This window comes from Phyllosticta citriasiana (genome assembly GCF_038021145.1).
Source record: "Phyllosticta citriasiana strain CBS 120426 chromosome Unknown IWZ02scaffold_6, whole genome shotgun sequence".
NCBI classification, from domain to species: Eukaryota; Fungi; Ascomycota; class Dothideomycetes; order Botryosphaeriales; family Phyllostictaceae; genus Phyllosticta; species Phyllosticta citriasiana.
In genome coordinates, this window is record NW_027117283.1 from 1,339,899 (window position 1) to 1,361,223 (window position 21,325).

At 54.6% G+C, this 21,325-nt stretch overlaps 6 protein-coding genes across 6 annotated transcripts; 3 read left to right on the forward strand and 3 right to left on the reverse strand.

Moving 5' to 3' along the window:
- The first annotated feature begins 44 nt into the window (after positions 1–44).
- Positions 45–5,421, forward strand: IWZ02DRAFT_450997 (CPSF A subunit region-domain-containing protein). Its single transcript, XM_066767499.1, has 8 exons — positions 45–2,148; positions 2,511–2,782; positions 2,835–3,008; positions 3,056–3,620; positions 3,672–3,747; positions 3,799–4,252; positions 4,306–4,453; positions 4,510–5,421. The coding sequence occupies exons 1-8, from the start codon at positions 120–122 to the stop codon at positions 5,031–5,033; spliced, it is 4,242 nt and encodes a 1,413-aa protein (XP_066623170.1). The 5' UTR covers positions 45–119; the 3' UTR covers positions 5,034–5,421.
- Positions 5,422–6,892: 1,471 nt separating this feature from the next.
- IWZ02DRAFT_259430 (uncharacterized protein) lies at positions 6,893–8,483 on the reverse strand. Its single transcript, XM_066763312.1, has 3 exons — positions 8,022–8,483; positions 7,704–7,951; positions 6,893–7,580 (listed from the first exon to the last, which is right to left on the reverse strand). Exons 1-3 carry the CDS (start codon positions 8,264–8,266, stop codon positions 7,195–7,197), a joined length of 879 nt encoding a protein of 292 aa, XP_066623171.1. The 5' UTR covers positions 8,267–8,483; the 3' UTR covers positions 6,893–7,194.
- Positions 8,484–10,020: 1,537 nt separating this feature from the next.
- On the forward strand, positions 10,021–13,062 carry IWZ02DRAFT_259337 (glycoside hydrolase family 3 protein). The gene is made up of 4 exons (XM_066763311.1): positions 10,021–10,377; positions 10,429–10,564; positions 10,612–11,300; positions 11,470–13,062. The coding sequence occupies exons 1-4, from the start codon at positions 10,263–10,265 to the stop codon at positions 12,966–12,968; spliced, it is 2,439 nt and encodes an 812-aa protein (XP_066623172.1). The 5' UTR covers positions 10,021–10,262; the 3' UTR covers positions 12,969–13,062.
- A 525-nt stretch (positions 13,063–13,587) lies between these two features.
- Positions 13,588–14,912, forward strand: IWZ02DRAFT_259468 (uncharacterized protein). Its single transcript, XM_066763315.1, has 2 exons — positions 13,588–13,778; positions 13,848–14,912. Exons 1-2 carry the CDS (start codon positions 13,754–13,756, stop codon positions 14,747–14,749), a joined length of 927 nt encoding a protein of 308 aa, XP_066623173.1. The 5' UTR covers positions 13,588–13,753; the 3' UTR covers positions 14,750–14,912.
- A 92-nt stretch (positions 14,913–15,004) lies between these two features.
- IWZ02DRAFT_259448 (ZIP zinc transporter-like protein) lies at positions 15,005–16,820 on the reverse strand. Its single transcript, XM_066763313.1, has 3 exons — positions 16,628–16,820; positions 16,404–16,571; positions 15,005–16,355 (listed from the first exon to the last, which is right to left on the reverse strand). The coding sequence occupies exons 1-3, from the start codon at positions 16,659–16,661 to the stop codon at positions 15,076–15,078; spliced, it is 1,482 nt and encodes a 493-aa protein (XP_066623174.1). The 5' UTR covers positions 16,662–16,820; the 3' UTR covers positions 15,005–15,075.
- On the reverse strand, positions 16,645–21,254 carry IWZ02DRAFT_259451 (uncharacterized protein). Its single transcript, XM_066763314.1, has 2 exons — positions 19,999–21,254; positions 16,645–19,951 (listed from the first exon to the last, which is right to left on the reverse strand). The coding sequence occupies exons 1-2, from the start codon at positions 21,012–21,014 to the stop codon at positions 16,981–16,983; spliced, it is 3,987 nt and encodes a 1,328-aa protein (XP_066623175.1). The 5' UTR covers positions 21,015–21,254; the 3' UTR covers positions 16,645–16,980.
- Between the last annotated feature and the right edge of the window lie 71 nt (positions 21,255–21,325).

Genomic DNA, 21,325 nt, shown 5'->3' on the forward strand with positions numbered 1-21,325 from the left:
GATCGGCGCCGGGGAAGATGGGTCCGCGTCTCTCCCAGACGCGACAACAATTCGTCTCCCAAACCACCACCACCACAGCAGGATGCTCCCGTCCTCTATGATTGACCATCCCATTCATTATGCAGGTCTACACCGAGCTCACCCCGCCGACCGCTGTCTCCCAGGCCGTGAACCTCGACTTTCTCGGTCCCAAATCGCACAACCTCGTCGTCGCAAAGACATCTCTGCTGCAGGTCTTTGAGCTCAAGTCTGTCGTCACCGAGGCAAACAAGGATGCCCAGTTCCAATCCTCATCTGCCGCCGAGGCCGGCGAGCCTGCCGACATGTTTGTGCAGCGCACAGAACACACTACCAAGCTTGTGCTCGTCGCCGAATACCCTCTCGCCGGCACCGTCATATCAATGGCTCGAATCAAGGCCCTCGAAACCAAGTCTGGCGGAGATGCGCTCTTGGTAGCTTTTCGAAATGCCAAGATGAGTCTGATCGAATGGGACCCGCAGAACCACTGCATCTCTACAGTCTCGATACACTATTATGAAGGGGAGGAACTGCAGGGTGCTCCATGGGATGCGGACCCAAGCCAATATCACAACTTTCTGGCGGCAGACCCGAACAGTCGATGCGCGGCGCTCAAGTTTGGGGCCCTTCATTTGGCCATATTGCCCTTTCGCCAATTGGGTGACGATCTGGTCGAGGGCGACTACGACCCCGATTTTGACGAGCCCATGGGGGAGGCGTCGGCACCACAGGGTCAGGCCACAAACGAAGATGGAGCGACTCAGACGCCTTACAGATCGTCCTTTACCTTGTCGCTCCCGCAAATAGACCCATCTCTCACTCATCCTGTGCATCTCGATTTTCTGCATGAATATCGAGAGCCCACATTTGGCATCATCTCTGCACCCAAGGCAATGGCTGCATCGTTGCTTTATGAAAGAAAGGACGCCCTAACATATACGGTGTTTACTCTAGACTTGGAAGAAAAGGCCTCTACGGCCTTGCTCTCTGTCCCGGGCCTGCCTTATGACACTCATCAAGTCGTCCCTCTGCCGCTCCCTGTCGGCGGCGCCCTCCTCGTTGGTGCCAACCAGCTAATTCATGTCGACCAAGCGGGAAAGACCAATGCAGTCGCAGTCAATGATTTTGCGAAGCAATGTTCTTCTTTTCCCATGGCAGACCAATCGGATTTGGGCATGCGATTAGAAGGGTGCCGCATCGAGCAACTGTCATCTGAAACTGGTGACTTGCTTGTTGTGCTCAGGGACGGAATTTTGGCCATAGCCAGCTTCAAGCTCGACGGCAGATCAGTCTCTGGGCTTTCGCTGCAGCGTGTAGGCCAAGACAAAGGAGGGCTAGTTCTGGCGACAGCGGCTTCTTGCACCGCCAGTCTTGGTCGCAACAGAATGTTCGTTGGCAGCGAAGAGGGCGACTCCGTAGTTTTGGGCTGGACGCGCAAGACTGCGCAATTATCCCGCAAGCGCTCCCATGCAGAAATGTTGGCCGATGACGCCGAGCTTTCCTTTGATGAAGAGGACCTTGAGGATGACGACGATTTGTACGGGGACGGGGCGACAACTACCAAAGCTGCGAGCAACTCCGCAGAGCTGAACGACCCTGGAAATTACACTTTTAGAATCCACGACTTCCTGCCCAGTCTGGCCCCGATAAAAGACGTCGCACACGCCAGCCACAAAACTCGGGACCTGTCAAGAAGCACCTTTACCAAGTCGGAAGATCACGTTGATCTTGTCATGGCCACAGGCAAAGGCAAGGCCGGTGCCATCGCTGTCGTGCGGCGAGAAATCGATCCCGTTGTGCTTCGCAAAGGGCAACTCTCGAATGCCAGGGCAGTGTGGTCTGTCCATGCCAAGAAACCAGCTCCGGAAGGGATCGAGTTCGCCGGCAAGGATGACGCCGAGGCCAAGCTCTCTGCAGACGTGGACTATGACCAGCTCCTAATTGTTTCCAGATCGAACAGCGCAGGTAGTGAAGAGACTGCAATCTTCAACATCACCGCAGCGGGGTTGGAAGAGAATGACAAGGGAGAATTCGAAAGGGAAGATGCCGCAACGATTGATGTCGGGACCATCGCGGCAGGTACGCGCATCGTCCAGGTTCTCAAAGGAGAAATTCGAAGTTATAATTCTGGTAAGTCCGATCTCTTTTGCACAAATCATTCTCGTAAGTTTTGCCTCGTCTGCGAATGCATTCGAAGTGGAACGAATCAAGCTTGGGCAAGTGTGCGGCACAAAGACGGCTTGCGATGCAGCGGATATATGCATTACGGTCCTTCAAAATGGCGTCTCATTGTCATCTTGCCTCCTTCGTCCAAAGCTGTGCTCCCTTGGGAACCACCAGCCTTGCAACATCAGCGGAGACTGAGGAGTCGGACAAAAAACATACCAGATCATTTGCTGATTAATCAATACTATCGCTTCCCCTCGCCACTTGTGCTCCTCGTGTCTGAATCGATCTCTTGTAAGCATGTGGCTAACTTTACTTCCCATCAGAGCTCGGCCTCGAACAGATGTTGGCCATGGAAGACGAGAATGACCAAGAATTACGAATCATTAGCACTAGTTTCTGCGACCCGTACATCTTGGTCCATCGCGAGGATTCCAGCGTCATTATCCTTCAGGCAGACTCAAATGGCGAGATGGAGGAAATCGACCGCGGCGACGCTGTCTTGTCTACAAAGTGGCTCTCTGGATGCATCCACAGATCAGTGTCCACTGGCGATAAACCTCTGGTCTACCTCCTCGGTGCTGAGGGAGGTTTGCATGTACGGTACCACTGATGATTTCGTCTTTGAGTAGGTGCTGATCGAAAACTAGGTCTTTGATCCGTCAAACTTCTCAGAGCCCGTTCACGTCGTTAACAGCCTAAGTTTCCTGCCAGCCTACCTGACTGCGGATTACACTCCGCGACGTTCATCTGCAAAAGCCACTCTTACCGAAATCCTCATGGCCGAGCTGGGAGACAATGTCTCCAAGTCTTCATATCTCATAGTAAGTCCTTCGCTTTGCAGAAAAGAATGACATGCTCACAAGACTAGGTGCGGACATCATCCAACGATATTGCTCTCTATAAACCTTTCCACTATCCCTTTCAAGAATCCAGGCAGTCCTTCGCCAATAACCTTCGATGGCTCAAGGTCCCGCAACCGAAATTGCCCGAATTCTCTGAAGAACCCGCTCTTGAAGCCGAGGACATGGCACTCGGTCGAGAGTCAATCTTGACCGCTCTGCCTAACATCGGAGGCTACAGCGCAGCCTTCATGACAGGAACCTCGCCTAGTTTCATCCTAAAAGAAGCGTCAAGTCTGCCTCGAGTGATCAAGCTCGAGGCCAAAGCTGTAAAATGTGTCGGCGGATTTCACACCGCGGATATCGAGAGAGGCTTCGCAATGGTAGACCAAGATGGTTATATGCAAGTTTGCCAGTTGCCCAAGGGCTGCCGATATGGTGATGTTGGCTGGGTGGTTCAGAAGATTCCCATGGGACGCGATGTCCAGAGTCTATGCTACCACACAGGAAAAGACGTACTTGCCGTGGGATTGGCGGAGAAGGAGGATTTCTCCCTGCCCGAAGACGAGCACCATCCAGAGTGGCGAGATGAAGGTAAGGTTGAGATTTCGTCGCAACAAGCACAGCTACTCATGCAATTGCCAGACATTTCTTTCAAGCCTCAGGTCGAACATGGCACTGTCAAAGTTTTCGAGACCGACAATTACACGGAAATAGACAGGTACAGACATTGGACCTCAAAGAAGGACCACAGTGCTGATAGTAATCTCAGATTCGACCTCGAGTCGACCGAGGCCGTCCTCACCATCAAAATCCTGAACCTGGAGGTCAACGAGATAACACATGAACGCAAGCCTCTGATCTGCATTGGCACTGGCTTTATACGCGGTGAAGACTTGCCCAGTCGCGGGTGTGTCTACGTCTTCGAAGTCATTAACGTCGTGCCTGAGCCCGGCCGCCCCGAAACCAATCGCAAACTCAAACTCGTTTCTAAAGAGGAGGTTCGCGGTCCAGTCACGGCAATCACGCAAGTCGGCAGCCAAGGTTTCCTTCTCATGACCCAAGGCCAAAAGTGCATGGTCAGAGGTCTCAAGGAAGACGGCACACTGCTTCCCGTCGCCTTCATGGACATGCAGTGCTACGTGACTGTCGCCAAAGAGCTTGCGGGAACTGGCATGCTCATATTTGGCGATGTAGCCAAGGGCTTGTGGTTTTCGGGGTACACGGTACGCAAGTGCACTCTGTGTTAGCAGATATCAGCTTGCTAATCATCTCACAGGAGGATCCCTACAAGATGATTCTTTTCGGAAAGTCACGCACCCACATGGAAGTCATGACAGCCGACTTCCTTCCGCATGGGAAAGAGTTGTTCATGATCGTAGCCGACGCCGATGGAGACCTCCACGTACTGCAATACGATCCAGACCGTTTGTCAAACCAAGCCCATGATCAAAACAACAAAATGCTGACCTACTCAATCCAGATCCAAAGTCCGTGAGCGGCGCGCGCCTGCTACACAAATCCACCTTCCAAACCGGCCACTCCATCACAACCATGACACTGCTCCCCTCGACGCTTTCGCCAACGCCCACCCAAGCCGACGGCAGCGGCGCGCCGAACGACGATCCCATGGATCTCGACGACGGCAATGAGTCGAAGCCGGGCGCCGCGGTCACGCACCAAATCCTCATGACGACGCAGACGGGTGCCCTGTCACTCGTCACGGCCGTCGACGAGCAAATGTACCGCCGCCTCACGGCCCTGCAGACCTTCCTCACCGCCTCGCTCGATCACCACTGCGGCCTCAACCCGCGCGCGTACCGTGCTGTCGAGAGCGAGGGCTTTGGCTCGCGCGGCATCGTCGACGCCGGCTTGGGTTTGCTGGGCCGCTGGGCGGAGCTGCCTAGTGGGCGTCGCGCCGAGGGTTGCGCCAAGGTCGGTGTTGAGGAATGGGTGGTGCGCAGCGACTTGGAATTTGTCGGTGGCCGCGGATTGGGGTACTTGTAGGAGATATTGGTGTGAAGAGAGGTCGTGGGTACATTGGCTGCGAAGCCAGGAGAAGAAAATTCAACAAGCGCATAGATGTGGTCTCCTTTACTTGAATGAAAACTGGGCTATTTCTGCCCCAAGAAAGAATTGTCACCCACTCCCTTCTTGCCCCACAGACATTGTGTTTGTGCACAACATGCACAAGTCTTCCAAAATTTGATGTTTCTAATCTTTTGTATGATGTACACACACCGACGACCTGGAGTGGACCAAAAGCGCTGGGTCTAGAGGCTGAGGCATCCTTCCTACTCCGTTGCGAAAAGGGTTCAAAGTGGGCACCAATTCAAAATACGCCAATCATTGACAACGTCGCTAGTCAACGTCAACTCAATTCATTTCAACAGGCATCTGTGATTTGTCAATGGCACACAATATGGTGCTCTGACTGATTGAATCAATCGACAAAACATTGACGTGAAGTTCAGACTTCGGTTTTTGGTGGCGGGACTAACCTGTGAGAGCTGGCGCATTGGGATATTATTTGTACAGCATGAGACCATTTACCGAGCCAAGTGATTCTTTTCTTCAAATTGCATATTGCTCGCGATACGATTCGACCGCGCACTCGAAAATTTCCCGCGACAGGAAAGCGGACAGACAAAAAAAAAAAGGGGGGGGTGGAGCTCTCCGGAAACTCACCCCTGCTCCCGTATACCAGCGGAGTGCAATTGGTCGGGCCCGATAACATCATTGGTCGGGTTCCAGCTCGAGAAATGAAATGAAAGGTTTTGGTTTTGTATCGATTTTTTCTGATGCGGCTGCTGCGTCTACAGGATATGTTTGTGAGAGGAGTGTCCTGGTTGAGTTTCAAGACGGCGCTTCAAAGTCAGGGGTCGATGGGCCCGAAAATCTCGAGAACGGCTTGCGAACTTGTGGGAAAGCCAACCGGCTCGTAGAACTTTCGTTTGGTAGCGGCTCATGGCATCCCAGACAGTGACTATTGCGTGCGAGAGAGTTGGGGACAGGCGTTCGCAAAGCTCTCTACAGAGACGTTTTTGAATGGCTATCTAACCATCTCACAAGTCCCTCTTCGTAGTGGGCGATTTTTTTTAAAGGTGATTTTTGGCCAGGGGGAAAAAGTGGTAAAGTGTGATGGTGTATATTTGGTCCAAATACCGGTCAATATTTTCCAATCCAATTCAATTCACAATGCATTCCGGTCTCCCTGTTGTCGACGCAGTATTAAACACTGGACGTCGTCAACTCGATATAATTCGACTCGCCTGTTGATTGAATTGGATTGATACCCATCCCACAAAGGTCTACTAGTCCATAGACCATCGCGGGTTCCTTGAGAAAGCAGGGAAAAAAAAAAGGTGCGACTTATTTGTTCACCTTTCCCAGACATTGTGAAAAATCCCAGGAGCAGCGGGTCAGAGGGGTGAGTTGAGTCCAGGGGGTTAAGTTGAGTGTCCCAACAAACGCTTTTCAGGACACTCGGGCAGTCCATTTTCCTGGGCCATGATGGTTACATAGGTGGTCCTACTTCATCGATTACCAAGATGTGAACAAGGGTTTGAAATGAAGCTAGTCTGGTGATGTGCCAGTGTCTGTGCGCGTATTCGCCGGATGAGCAACAGCTAAAATGCCAGCATGTGAGACGGTTATGGCACCAGTCATCTAAAAGACACCAGAGACACCAGAAGCAGCAGTATTGTCTCTCTTGCCTTACCTGGTACTCCCCTGCAGCACTGTAGGATCGACAGACGCATCGCAGACCCTTTTCCGACCAACTGTGTCCAAGCGCAAGTGAGGTTAGCAGATAAGGTTCTTCAAGACCACGGGGCGGGCCGCCGAACAATGACAGAAAGTCGTCGTTAGCACTGGAGGACTTGCAAAAGCTCTGTGCAGGTGGCTTCAGGCCTGATTTCCTTGTACGGCAGGCGAGTAAGTTGGTAGCCCCACCGTCTCCAGATCCTTACTTGTCCTCCGACCCGCTTTGCGAGTGCTTGCTACACCAGATTGAGCAGAAACCAGAGAGGGAGAGGTTAGTGGGGGGATTCGATCGGCTGGCTGGTCGAGATGACAACTATCTTGCAGAGAAGAGAGACGGACCTTTGCCAAAATGGATGCTGGTAGGCATCTGACGACTTTCTAGACAGATGGATGAGGCAGTCATCTACGCGAGAGTCTTGGCAAGACGGACAATTGGGATGAGGCTCAGCGACGTGGTTGGTTGGACGGTTCCCTGGCCCCGACTGGCGGGTAACTGGCGAGTATATGGCGAACCTGACTGGCTGACTGGACGTAATATGGAGTTTTTTTTTTTTTTTTTTTTTTTTCCTTCGCAGTCACGCGAGCTGAGTCGACGATAACGAGAAAACAAGCCGAACGATTCTTCTTCCTTCAGCCTGGATAGAGGTTTCTCATACCGCCTGTAAACGGGACGTTCGATCGTCTTTTGCAAGGACATGGGAGCTTCGCAGGCGGGTGATGGGCGCTCGTGCCCTGGAAACCTGAGTAGTGACTCGTCAACAACACACCGAATCGATGTGTGGCTCCAAACTTGTTGCATGGTGAGCGGTGGGGATTCGATCATGTGGGGGAGAGGCAGAGGGAGATTAGAGTTTGCGGGGGAAAGAAGGCCAACCAACGGAGTTTGGGCTGGGGCTGGAGTGGTGGACTAACTTGGGGAATGTGGGACGGCGGAACTGACTGGGGTCAGGCGCCAGCTGATACACTCACACATACGTCGACGCTGTTCGGTAACTTGTTTGCTGGAGGTCAGACGGAGGTCAGGTATATATGGGGCCTCCCAGGACGTATCGCTTATTGACTTGCTGCTTTCCGGGCGGGCTGTTTCGTCCTTTTGGTATCGCGAGACTTTGGATCGGAGAGAGGCGCTCACTTGTGAGGGTGACTTCAGTTGCTGGTGGCTCACGATCCGACCTTGGTGGTAAGTGCACAGCTTGCGAAGCTTCGAACAAGACGGTGTTCATTACTGACTTTGGTGGCGCAGGAGCTCTTGGCTTAGGCTTTGTAGATGGTTTTGTGGAAGTGTTAGTCATCACGGCTGTAGGTTCCATTGCTGTTCTCCTCCTTCTGCCCGTCGTTTCCCGCAAGAGCGCTTTAAAGTTTGCTGACCTTTGATTCAAAGGTTCATATAGTACTTCACTTAGTGGCTCGATACTTTGAATGTCAACGATTGCACGACACTTGCCTCCATTTGAAGACTTCCCACTGAGGTCCATTGACACTCAATGAAGGGGTACGCCTAGATAGAGAAAGGCAACCAGGACAAACCAGGGGTCGACAAAGGCTTCCCTCTCATGTGGCCAACATTCCATCCTCCACCGCCTTCCCAACACTTACGAGTCAATGGAGAGTGTCCCGGCCTCATGTGGGCTCGAGCAAAGGATGAGATCAACTTCTGATCACGAGTCACGTCGGTGAGTGTTGGCCTCCTGGCGCTTGTCGTAAGCTGTGCGCTGCACTGTCTTATTCAAAAACCTTTTTTTTTTTTTTTTTTCTCTTACACTTTTCGGCACTTCGTCCTCATGTCGTTAATGGTTTGATCAATCACAGCCACTACATCGTCAACTTCTGTTCCTCTCTCCTTGACACCACCGTTCTCCAACACTCCCAGATCGATCGAGCCTGTTGATGGATTGCTTTTCTCCGGAATTTTATTTCCGCCATTTTCGGCAGCATTTCCACCGAACGGATTGCCCGAAAATACAGGGCAGGACGTCGTGACTCATTTCCATGAATAATCGACAGGAAAATGAAAAGAGCACAGTGGAGTCGGACAACGGAGTTGGCAGGGTCCCGGAGCGCCGAAGGTGCTGTGAGGTATGACGAAGGTCCAATGCCAAGGATATGCTTCCCCACGACACCCCACGATTCCGCTTGTTTGGGCTCGCCAGCTCTTCATCACACCTAATCATTCGATCGACCATGGAATTCTCCGCCCCCGAAGCCATGGGGACCCACATGGAATGACGCCGCAGAGTTGCGTGTTGACAAAATGCCGTCGCTCTGGACATTCTCCGCACCGTCAGGCCAGTCTCACGGGCCCCAAGCGCGGTCGCGACCGAAAGTGGACAACTTCTCACCACGCTCACGCCGTCACCGATAGCGCTCTCGCGACTCGGGGATGCTGCCATTCGCGCCGTTGCAAGCCTACCCCAGGTCTGCACCGCGCCGCCTGCGCGCCTGGCAGCCTCGTCTCGACCACCGCTTCCATCACCAAGTTATCTCTGGCCATGGAATTCTTCCACTCTGGATTGTGACGAGTATGACGAGTGATCAGTCGGCTGAAGAGCGGTGCAGACATCAGACGGGGTCGATTTTTCAACAGATCGCACGACACAAAGGTCAAGAGAAGGTACTTGGGCAAGGGTTTGAGCCGCAAAGGTTTCCGGTCAGTTCAGGTTGAGCAGGGCCCTCGTGGAGAGCTGGAGAAAGTTCGGCGCACATTCCGGGGGTGGAGAAGATGGAGAAGAGTCGACGAGTTGGGGAAGCCGGGCCTCCAGAACTTCTCTCTCGGCCGCACTCTCGGCCCGACCTTTTGCCGCCAGCGACTCTGCTTCTGCTAGGAGCTTCGTACCCGATCCCAACTGACCACGAGGACATTCACCAGGAACATGTACCGGGCCCCAGCTTGACGCTGCTCGTCGGAGTACGAAGAACTCCACCTTATTCCCTCAGCTGTGGAAATACCCGTGCCAGCTGCCAGGCCAGCACTCTATATCCAACATAGTCACTGGGCGCCTGAGGGAGAACCAGGGATCACACTTCTACACCACCCGTGGAATTTGAGTGATTGGATTTTTACCTACTTGGTCGACAGGCCCGTGCCATATTCCCGGGCCAAACCTACCTCGGGGCGCCTCCTCTTACTACCACCGCGGTATATCTCCGGACATTGTTCGTGATGATTGACCATGTGCCCTCGCTTGAACGGCCAAAAGACTTGGGGGTGGAGCCTGCTTATGCCCGCCAACGCTTTCCTCCCCGCAAATTTACTTTGTGGAGCTCCCTTGGCCATGGAAGCATTCGCCAAATGACGTTTCTATCGTGACCATGGACGGAGCAGAGGCCCTCGGCGGGAACGTTCCCCCTTCCCACGCAACAATGGGCGTGGTTAGGGCGTGCCGACAAGTTGCCGTGGTTGTCAATAAGTATGCCTGAGAACCCGGCACCTGAGGATACTCAAGCCAGGCTTCGAACGACTCGACATTGACAATGGCGCCTCTCAAGAATGTGGCCGCTCTGCTCATCGGCGCTGTAGCAAGCGTCGAGGGCGCCCAGGACTGGGACCATTCCCTCTTCACGACTAGCCCGCCTGTCTACCCTTCCCGTAAGTCTGATTGCTAATGGCGGTTTTGGCAAACACTGATAATCTTGGCAGCCAACATGACTGGCGTGGACGCTGCCGCCCTCAGTGGATGGAGCGCCGCTCTTGAGAAGGCTGAGGCTTTTATTGCCAAGCTGACCGTTGAGGAGAAGGTCGTCTTCACCACCGGCGCCCCTGGACCTTGCGTTGGGTAAGTTGTCCGCCAGTGGACGTGCAACGCACTCTAACGTGATCTAGAAACGTCGCACCCATTCCTCGCGTCGGATTCAAGGGTCTCTGTCTTCAGGATGGCCCTCTTTCCATCAGACAAGCCACTTATGCTTCCGTCTTCCCCGCCGGTCTGTCCACTGCCGCCTCTTGGGACCGTGATCTCATGAAGCTCCGTGGCCAGTACCTTGGTGAGGAGTTCCGTGGGAAGGGTTCTCAGATTTACCTGGGACCTGTTGCTGGTCCCCTTGGAAGGTCTGCCCTTGCCGGAAGGAACTGGGAGGGCTTCTCGCCCGACCCTTACCTGACTGGTGTTGCCATGGAGGAGACTATCACTGGTGTCCAGTCTACGGGTGTCCAGGCTGTCGCCAAGCACTGGATCGCCTATGAGCAAGAGACTCAGCGCAACCCTGAGGGTACTTTCGACAAGGACACTGTTCCCAGCGTCGACCAGATCCAGTCTGTTTCGTCCAACGTTGAGGACCGTACCATGCACGAGCTCTATGTGTGGCCGTTCGCCAATGCCGTCCGTGCGGGCGTCGCGTCGATCATGTCGGCCTACCAGAGGATCAACGGCTCTTATGCCGGACAGAACTCTAAGACTTTGAACGGTATTCTTAAGGGAGAGCTGAACTTCCAAGGGTTTGTCATGAGCGACTGGATGGGAACTCACAGCGGTGTTGCTTCAGTTGAAGCCGGTCTTGACCAGACTATGCCCGGTAAGTCTACCACCGTGGGCGTCAGAAAAAATGGTGGCTCTTCTCTGGTATTTCGGCTGCATTTCGGATTTAGTCCAACAATGCAGCAAGATCCAGGGAGAATTAATTCTTTCTGCACCCACGCTGCTACTACATCTCAAACATTCAGAGCAAGTGCTGATTTTCCTAGGTGCCTGGAACTGGGAGCCTCACTTTGACGACGTCCCCTCTTGGTATGGTGGCAACCTCACTAAGGCTGTCCAGAACGGCACTGTCGCCGAGTCTCGCCTCGACGACATGGCCAAGCGCATCTTGACCCCCTACTTCCTCCTTGGCCAGGACGAGGGCTTCCCTGGCGTCGACCCTTCCAGCGGCATGTACCCCGCCAACAACAACTTCGAGCCCGAGAGCGACTGGTACGACCTCTGGAGCTCGGCTGGCTCTCTCAACAGCGAGTCCAACATCGATGTCCGTGGCAACCACTCCAAGTTGATTCGTGAGCTCGGTGCTGCTGGTATGGTCTTGATCAAGAACAACGGCGCTCTTCCTCTTAGCAAGCCCAAGGACATTGCTGTTCTCGGCAACGCTGCAGGTGATGTTGAGAACGGACTCTTCTTCCGCGATGTCAACTACGCCCCTGGTGTCCTCCCTGTCGGCGGTGGTTCCGGCACTGGTCGTTTTGAGAACGTTGTTGCTCCTCTCGAGGCCATCAAGGCGCGCGCCAAGGCCGACGGTACCCACGTCCAGTACATTCTCAACAACACTCGCCTCATCACCCCTGGTGGTTACACTCAGATGATCGCTCCCCAGCCTGAGGCCTGTCTCGTCTTTGTCAAGGCCTGGGCCTCTGAGGGTGCTGACCGCGAGACCCTTGAGCTTGACCAGAACGGCAACGAGGTTGTTGAGAACGTTGCCCAGAACTGCAGCAACACGATTGTCATCACCAACTCTGGTGGCCAGAACGTCATCCCCTGGCACTCGCACCCCAATGTTACCGCTATCCTCCTTGCTCACTTCCCTGGTGATGAGTTTGGCAACAGCGTTGTTGACATCCTCTACGGTGACGTCAACCCCTCCGGCCGCCTCCCCTACACTCTCGCTGAGAAGGAGAGCGACTACTACTTCGCCAACATCACCAGCTCTGTCAGCAACCCCAACGACACCAACGCCTGGCAGTCTGACTTCACCGAGCGCCTCCTCATCGACTACCGTCACTTTGACTACTACAACCTGTCGGTGCCGTACGAGTTTGGCTTCGGTCTGTCTTACACCAACTTCTCCCTGTCTGACTCGATCTCCGTCACCCCGGTCTCCGACTCGACCTCGCTTGCTGGCGTGCCCGTTGCGGCGACCGCTCCCGGTGGCAACCCGGCTATCTGGGAGGACGCATACAAGGTGACTGCCACTGTCAAGAACACTGGTTCTTTGACCGGCAAGGCCGTTCCCCAGCTGTACATCCAGCTCCCCGCGACTGCCGGCGAGGGTACTCCCGTTAAGCAGCTGCGCGGCTTCGACAAGGTCGAGCTGACTCCCGGTGAGGAGAAGACCGTCACATTCACCCTCTCCCGCCGCGACCTCTCCATTTGGGACGTTGTTGCTCAGGAGTGGAGCGTCCCCACTGGCACCTTTGGCGTCCACGTTGGTTTCTCCAGCAGGGACATCAAGGCCAAGTCGAGCTTCACCATTTAAGGGGATGAAGTAATTGTTGAAGTTGTTCATGATTGAAATGATTTGCCGAATTATGTTTTGGTTTCGGCAAAAAACAGAAGATACTATGTAAATATTTCCTCGCTACTCCTAATGCCAAGTCTTGATTGACAAGTATATATCTGCTGTTCATTGTTTTTGTTGAAGCTGTTTTCATGCTGTATTGGTGATGCCTCCTAATCTTGCGATGCGCGGAGGGAGCTGTCGATCGGTAATGCATCCACGCTTGAAGAGCATCCATTCACCAACACCGTTGCAACTAAGGAGCATTCATGTACACCGTGTGCTGGCGTCCAAAGCACTGTTGTCCCACGCTTCAACCACGTCCAGGGAGCAGTCAATCACAACCACCGATATAACCCCCAAGGGACATTCGCGGGAACCACAGGCCGTCGTTCGAGCAGTCTGAATCCGATACTCCAGCTGCTGCGCTCATGGAGCTGTCACTTCTTTCAAAGTTGTTTGACTGTGCCAGATGATGTGGATGCCACAGCCACACGATGGCAGTGGCGCATAGGCATGTGGCGGGGCCTCGCACCCGCATCCGTCACTCGACGATGACGTTCCTGCGCTGCAGTCGGGTACCCGTACCTTAGCCGACGGCACTGCTTCCTTTCCGACACCAGCGGACCGACAGCCATCATTAGCTTCCGCGGTCTCTTTGGTGGTCTTTAATACTTCTTTGGAGCTTGTCGAAAGAGTGCATTTGAATCCATTGCTTTGCCGCAAAAATTGAGGAGCTGAGCGAAACAGGTACGTCATTTTGGATGTCACGATATATGGATGTGTTCGGTATGTCCGCGTACTTTGGTTTCTGTGCAGCTTTATGCGTGTAGCCTCGTAGCTGACGTGGCTTAGCAGACTTTGAATCTTCTCCCAGTCAAGGACGCTTTCTTGCCTGTGTGCTCGCAGAAAGAGCAACTCAAACACAGCTCGAAGGCCGATCATCACTCGCAGGAAACATACGCACGGCGGGTGCCGTCGGGTTCAACCAAAACCAAAACAACAACAACAACCACAGCAGTTCAAAAAGAGAGGGATATTCGAACGAACTGCCAACCTACTACACACCACAAACGACCACGACACCACCCAAACCAACCATGGCAACACCCCAATCCCACTCCTCCCTCCTCCACACCCACATCTCCTCCTTCCTGTCCACCCTGACTCCCCCCTCCCCTCCACCCTCGCCCCCCGCCCTCCTCTCCACCTACTTCACCCCAACAAACCCGACAATCCACGAACACGGCCCCGCCTTCACCCAGCGCCTCCTCCCCTTCCTCGGCCGCCCCTTCACCGGCCGCGATCAGTGTCTGCAGTATTTCGACCAGATGGGCACGGCGCTGGAATTGCAGATTCAGCGGGGCAGTGTGAGCGTGGCTGTGGATCCTGATTTCGTCGGCGGCGGCGACGACGACGACGATGATGTGGTGGACGAGGAGGACGAGGAGGACGAGGAGGACGAGGAGGAGGAGGACGAGGAGGAGGGGAAAGGAGGTGATGGTGCGTGGAAGAAATGCCCCGGTCGCGCCGTCGCGACGGGTCGGTGTCGCTGCGTCTGTCGCGCGACGGGACGCGCGTGGAGCGAGGATGTGGTGTGGGTTTTTGGCGGGTTTGAAAGCGCGGGGGGAGAGGGGGAGGAGGAAGTGAGGTTTAAGCGGTGGGATATTTGGGCCGATGCGGCGAGCGCGTGGGTTGCGGCCGGAGGTGGCGATGCCGAGAGTGTGGGATGGAAGGAAGGAGAGGAGAGGGATGGGTGAGAAGAGGCGGATCGGGGGCAAAAGCAAGTGGTTTGGTCTATGAAGCCAGTTAGGTAGACAGTCCTGCTCGGAGTTATTGAGCAACCCTATTGCAAAAACCTCTGTACGCAATGCCGTCGCTGCAAAACACTTGACTGCATGGCTCGCTGTGGATCAATTGGACATTCGCACATGTTCTCTTTCGCCAAAAAGGGGTAAAGAGGAGAGAAAGAAAGGCTCACAAGGATACAAGAATCAGACCGAGAAATTGACGGAAATAGAGTATGAAATTGTTCTAGATAATTCCATCCAAACCAAGTCTGTTAGCAATGCAAAAAGGCAAAAGTCTACGCCCACGCACCCACCAAAGCCATTAGCGCCGCACCCGCAACCACGCTGCCGCACGCCTCGGCTCTCCTGCGGCCCCTCAGAGACACGTAGCTGTGATCGCTCAAGAAGTCCTCCGCAAGCAACTCGACCAGGCCCGCAAAGAGCAGCAAACCGGTGCTGACAGCATTCATGATGCCCACCATGAGCAGGCCCATCTGGGAAGCGGGGTCGTAGAGGCGGTGGACGGCGAGACCAATGGCCTGGCCAAGAGGGGTCGTGGTACCGTATGCGAGGGCCATGAGCCAAGGCTTGGGGGAGCCAGAGGGGAACGAGAGACTGGCGATGCGGCTGCCAAGCGCCAGACCCTCGAACGTCTGGTGGAAGGATATGGCGAGCAGGAGAATGAGGAAGGGCGGGCCCGTCGAGACGGAGAGCGCCATGCCGATGAAGACGCTGTGGAAGAGAATGCCGGCTTCGAGGAGCAGACATTGCAGGAGTGCCTTGCTTTGCTGCTGCGACGGCGAGAGGCGTCCGGTTGCTGCTCCTCCGTTACCGGCCACGTCGCCTGCGCTGTGGCTGCTGGGTCCGGCAGAAGCAGACGGCGAATCGCGCGAGCGGCGGTGCGTAGGAGCGCCATTCAGCAAACCGGCTGAGTCGGTCGTCGTAAACGGATCCTCCATGTCGAGGTCCAGCGACGCGGTGTCGCGGTGGTCGTCTTCCTTGTCGTAAGAGCTTGGGGAGCGCGGTGTCGGCGGCATGGCCGATTGCGGCGTCCGCGGCGACCTGCCTTCGACGAGCCCGTCAGTCTCGCCCGGAGTGTGGTCGTTGAGCATGATAGTCGCTGGCCGCTGGCTGTTCCCGTTGCTGCCGCCCCAGTTGCCCTGCTGCTTGAGCCGGTTGAAGCTCAGGCTGCCTCTGCGCCGATTCGCGCTACCGTTTTCTGCTCCCCCACTGTGCCCGTGGTGATCATGTTCAACCTCGCCCGCTTCGCCGCCGTCCAGGAGTGTGTCATAATCTCCCGTGTGGACGTGTCCAGCGCCTCTGCTCGCAAAGAACATTTCTATGCCTACCACGACGAAAACCGACACCATGGCGATCAGACCCGCCATGGGCGGGTATTTCTTGTTCCAAAAGGGCGGGAGGCATGGATCGGTGAGCGACGTGTACGCTGTGGGAAGCAGGTGGACAAAAGCCGTTGCGATGAGCACTCCGGTGCCAAAGTGCCGCGAGAGAAATAAGAAGTGGTGCGGAACCGGGAGTTTAGGGAAGCGCCGCACGATGATGGGAAAAGAGCACGCTGGACGCGATCAGCACTAGACGCGTTTATTCGAGCAAGTCCAAGTACCGAATACGCTCAGCACCAATATCAATATCAGCGCAAAGACGTGTAGCGGGGTGTTGTACGACCCCTTGATGCCGGACCCGCATTCTGGCCGCTCGCCATCGTCTTGTCGTCTCTGCAGCTCTCGCCTGAGCATGTCGAGTGGGAGTTCAGACCATGATGCCAATGTATCTACGCGATGGCGCGTCAGTTGATGCTAGGCCAGGGGGATTCTAGGCGCGTTATACCTCTGGCAGCTACAAGATGGGCATGCTCAGTCATGGCTCAGTCGCGAGTCGCGGGGAGTGGAGCAGTGCGCGGGAGACGAGGTCACGGAAGGAAGAGGTCGGTAGAAGAGATCATTGGTGAAAGAGACTTGGAAGATGGACACGGGCAGTGTTGAATTCACGGGCAAGCCCGGAGGTGTTGGGACTCGGGGCTGCGGGAGGAGTGCAGATGGCAGGGCGCCGGCCGCAGCAATGACGCCAAGCCGTTTCATGGATTCCAGTCGGCGCTGCCTGCACGAGAAAAGTCACGGACATCACAGGCGAACAAAAAACAACATGAAAGCCGCTTTGTCCTACTGACAAAACTCTCTCGCTCATTCAGTCTCGCTATCTTCCACCACATAACGCCTTCTATGCCGCTGCCTCAAGACGTCATTCTCGCGATCCGAGCTGCTCCTAGCGACCTTCGCCGTTGCCTGCCCCTTGGCAATCCTCTTTCGCCCAGGCGTCTTGAGCAGCGTGCCAATGTCTGGCAAATCATCGTCCTCTTCCTCGTCATAATCGTTGTGCCTCGGGTTGTCGTTGTAATCTTGCGAATCTGAAAAAAGCTTGACTGGCTGCCGCGGTCGTCCAGGAAGGCTTGAACTATATATTTGCACTTCCTCGTTGTCGTCTACAATAAAGCTCTGTAGCTCCGAGTCTAATTGCTCGTCTTCTGGATCATCAAACCCCTCCGTGTCCTGCGTTCCGAGGTTGATGCCTTGCGTCCCGATACGCATGCGCGGATCTGTTGGTGGCGGACTGCTCTCGTCTGCCTCCATGACCATGTCTGAGATGCGGTTTCGGGGCCGCGCTGGCGTTCGCGTGTCTTCGTGGTCTTCGGCAGCGACCATCTCAACCTCACTCTCTTCGTCCGCCGACTTCCAGCCGTCGAGATTGGAGGAGTGATGGTTCCTCTTGAATGCATCAATGCGCAAATGGTCTGCCTCGTGCACGAGATTCATCGTCGTGACAAATGCCAGGGAAGCACGACTGCTTGGAACATATTTGGTCGTCGTCAAGAGACGCTGAGACGCAGGATGCGCATCCAAAGCCAATGGCGGAACCTCCAAATCACCCTCCGCGTCGTGCACGTTTTGATACTGCCGTAAAAGGTCGTTTGTTTCTCGCTGGCTGAGAAAGACTTCATCCGCCGGGACTCGCTCTTCAGGAGGGTCGACATAAGCAGGCTGCTTTTTCCTGGACTGGAGGCGGATGTTGCCAAGTTCATCCACGTCTCCGCCATTCATTGTCGACGCCTTGATGAAGCCGTCCATGACTCCATCCGGCATGTGGAACTTTTTGGGCTGGCGCTTGGGAGCTCGACCTCCTTTCTTCGGCTCGGGCAAGTCAGGTTGCGAGTTCTCAATGGGAATCTCCACTTGTCTCTTGTCCACTCTGGGATCTACGCCTCTCGGCACAATCCTCCTCGCCAGGTCTGTGTGAAAGTTGAAATCGTCTCCCTTGGCAATCTTTTCTTGCATCTTGTTGTAGGCGTCCTTTGCCCTTTCAGAGTCATCCTCTTCCTTGCCAGCCATCATGAGCAGCAGAATGTTGCCCTGTCTTTTGCGGCCCGTCCGCCCCATTCGTTGCAGCATGCGAATGGGAGATGCCTTGGAGTCGTAGCAGACAATTAGGTCAATCTCTCCGATGTCGAGACCTTCTTCGCCAATCGATGTGGCCACCAATGTATTGTATTCTCCAGCCTTGAATCGTTGAACGACCTCCAGCTGCTTTTTCTGGTCCATGGCCTCGGACGTCTTGGTTGCCGCCTGTCCGACGAAAACGTGTGGTCGAATCATGGGCGAACTGAGCTTCAAAACTCGCACGATATCTTCTGCACTGTCTCGCCAATGCGCAAAGACCATTATTCGGGTCTTGGATCCTGAGGCGTCTGTCCCTTCACCGCAATCGAGGAAGTGGTTCAAGACTCGCTCTCGCAGAAATTCCAGCTTCGGATGCCCAATGTACTCTGGGTCTTCTGTCCAGTGCCTCAGTGTGTCCATGAGCTTCACAAAAGACGAATGGTCAACAATTTGTTTCTTCGTCTTGGTAGTGGCCTCGTTCTTGAATTCTTTCAACAGCCCGTAGAAAGGGCGGATGCCATGATACTTGAGCAGGTCGACACTGCGCGCCAAGCCTGTCAAGGTCATGAACAAAGTGTTGACCATGCCTTTGACAGCACCAGGTGCGTTTCTACCAGCCTGTGACCTCGACCACTCCGACCTCGCTTGAGTGAGGCCATAGAGACTCAGCTTCATGGGGTCGCGTGACCAGTACGCGTTGTGCTGGTTGAGCCTGTCCAAAACTGGTTGCACTGCTTTTGAAAAGAGATCGCTGCACACGAGTATATCTCGATTTTCACGTAGCACGCTCTTCTCGACGTGGCGGGAGTGGACGAATTGCTGAATGTCAAGCGAGTTTTCGGTTCTAATCTCGACCCTGGAAATTTCCAGATTGTCAATGACCTTTTGGACTGCTTCGACCGTCGCGCCAGGTGTGGCTGTCAGGGCCAGGATTCGAAAGCTTGTGTTGAATCGTCGAATGAATTTAACAATCTCGACGTACGCATATGCGCCTGTCGCGCGATGTGCCTCGTCGAAGACGACCAAAACGATTCTTTTCGGATCTGCGATTCCTCTTGCGAGATCGTTGACCACGGTTTGGGGCGTCATGAAGAATACGCGCTTCGTCTCCCACTCTTGCTGGCGCAGAGCTGGAGGAGTGTCGCCCGTCAAGAGCGTAGTTTGAGAACGGGAAATTCCAGCAATGTTCAAACATGCCTCGACTTGCTGGGAGACGAGCGGTTTAGTTGGTGCTACAAAAAGGACCTGGGCCTTTTTGGTCCATCTCAGCCAGTTAAGCATAACGGTTGCTGCGATAAAGGTCTTTCCTAGGCCTGTTGGAAGTGCCACAAGCAGGTTGTGGAATAGACCTCGGTGGACAATGTTGTATTGGTAGTCTCGAATGGTACCGATGTTTGTAGGGTAGACCCATGTTTCCATGGCTCCTTGATCGAGATCGTGATGCGTGGGTGGTTCTTCTCGGGCATAACTATAGCGTTTGTTGGCCTGCGACGGTGGGACGGGAGCTTCATTTCCAAAAAGAGTCGTCTGTCTCAAGCCGTTGAGGGGTGCTACTAGGCGACGCGGGGCAATTTCGAGGGCTATCTGAGATGAGGTAATTTCTGTGGCTTGCACTGGAGCCTTTCCTTTTGGATCATCAGGAAACGATAACTCTGAATCAGAAAATGCATCTGAAGGTAAATCTGCCAGTTCAGCCTCGATATCATGAGCCTCGGATCGACTAGAACAGTTAGTCACTCATTCTTCGTGCGTTTTGCGAATCCTTACCCTGGAGAGACTTTTTGCGAAGGGCTTTTGGCAGTGCTGGCGGGCACAGCGGGAGGCGGCATCTGGTTACCTGCTTTCGTGGTTCGGGACGTATCACATTCTTCCTCGAAATCATCATCGAAGATTGCCGAGGGAAAGTCATCGAATTCTGATTCTTTGGGGATATTCGGAGGAGAGCTTGGGCATTGTTCTAGGTCCACCTCTGCTTGGACTGGTTTCGGACTGGGAGCACGCTCCGCCTGGGTTGGAGATGCCTTGCTACTAGCATGAACAACTGATGCGGTTCTATTTTGGGGATGAGACTGCGGGCTTTTACTCCGCCGAGCAGGTCTGAGGTTTGGTGACAGGCTGTATAGCGAGTTAGGAGAACTTGGGCCAGAGGGGTCTGAGATGCTGCCTGGAGACTTTGCAGGCTTGGTCTGAGCTGGACCAGATCTATTCACAGGAGAAAGAAAGGTCTGCCTTGGGGGAGGCGGCGGATGTGCTTTTTGCTGAGGTTGAAAGGTCTGGAACGCAGGCTTTGGTGGTGGGGGCGGTGGTGGCAGGTCCTGCTTTTGCCAAACGGCTGGTCGTATCGCCCATGGAGGACTCTGGCCTCGGGGCAGTTGGGTCAAGTAGGTATCCTGTAGCGCGACATTGTACGTGGGTTCATAAATTTTCAGCTTTTGGTTTTTAGATGGCTTGTCAACATCAGGCTCGTCTGCCTCGTCGTCTTCCAGGCTGTTGCGTTTCTTCTTTCGTTTGGGTGGTGGAGATGCCTCATCGTCTTCGACAGTGCTCTTGCGCGCTCTACGGCGGGGCTTTGGAGGAGCATCATCGTCATTTTGCACACTCTTCCGCGGCCTTCCTCTGGGCTTTTTGGGCGCGTCGGCGTCTTCGTCGGCCTTGCGCTTCCGGGACTTCGGCTCCGGTTTCTTTGGAGGCTCGATCACGAGAGTACCGATGCCACCTCTAAATCCAGGTTCGTGGTCACTGCTGTCGGGAATGGTGACGGTGCGCTTTTTGCGCGGTGGCATGCTGCTGTGCGAAGGAGGTGTGGCGAGGGCTGCAGTCGGCTCGTATAGCCGTGCGCAGCGTTAGGTGCCAGGTCGGCGGCGGCAGAGCCAAGCACTGGACTGACAGGGAGGCAGGCTTGCGGGTCAGACGACTCGAGGGTTGCAACGGGGCATTCCAGGAATGGCGCAGAAGAGTCGAGCAGTGTACATACAATACTACAGTACAGTAGAAGACGCGCCAGGACGACGAGCATGCCAAGGTCTGCTTAATAAGGCGTTCAAGGGCGGGCAGCGGCGGACCAATGACAGCGGCGCCAAGGTGGAATGGTAGC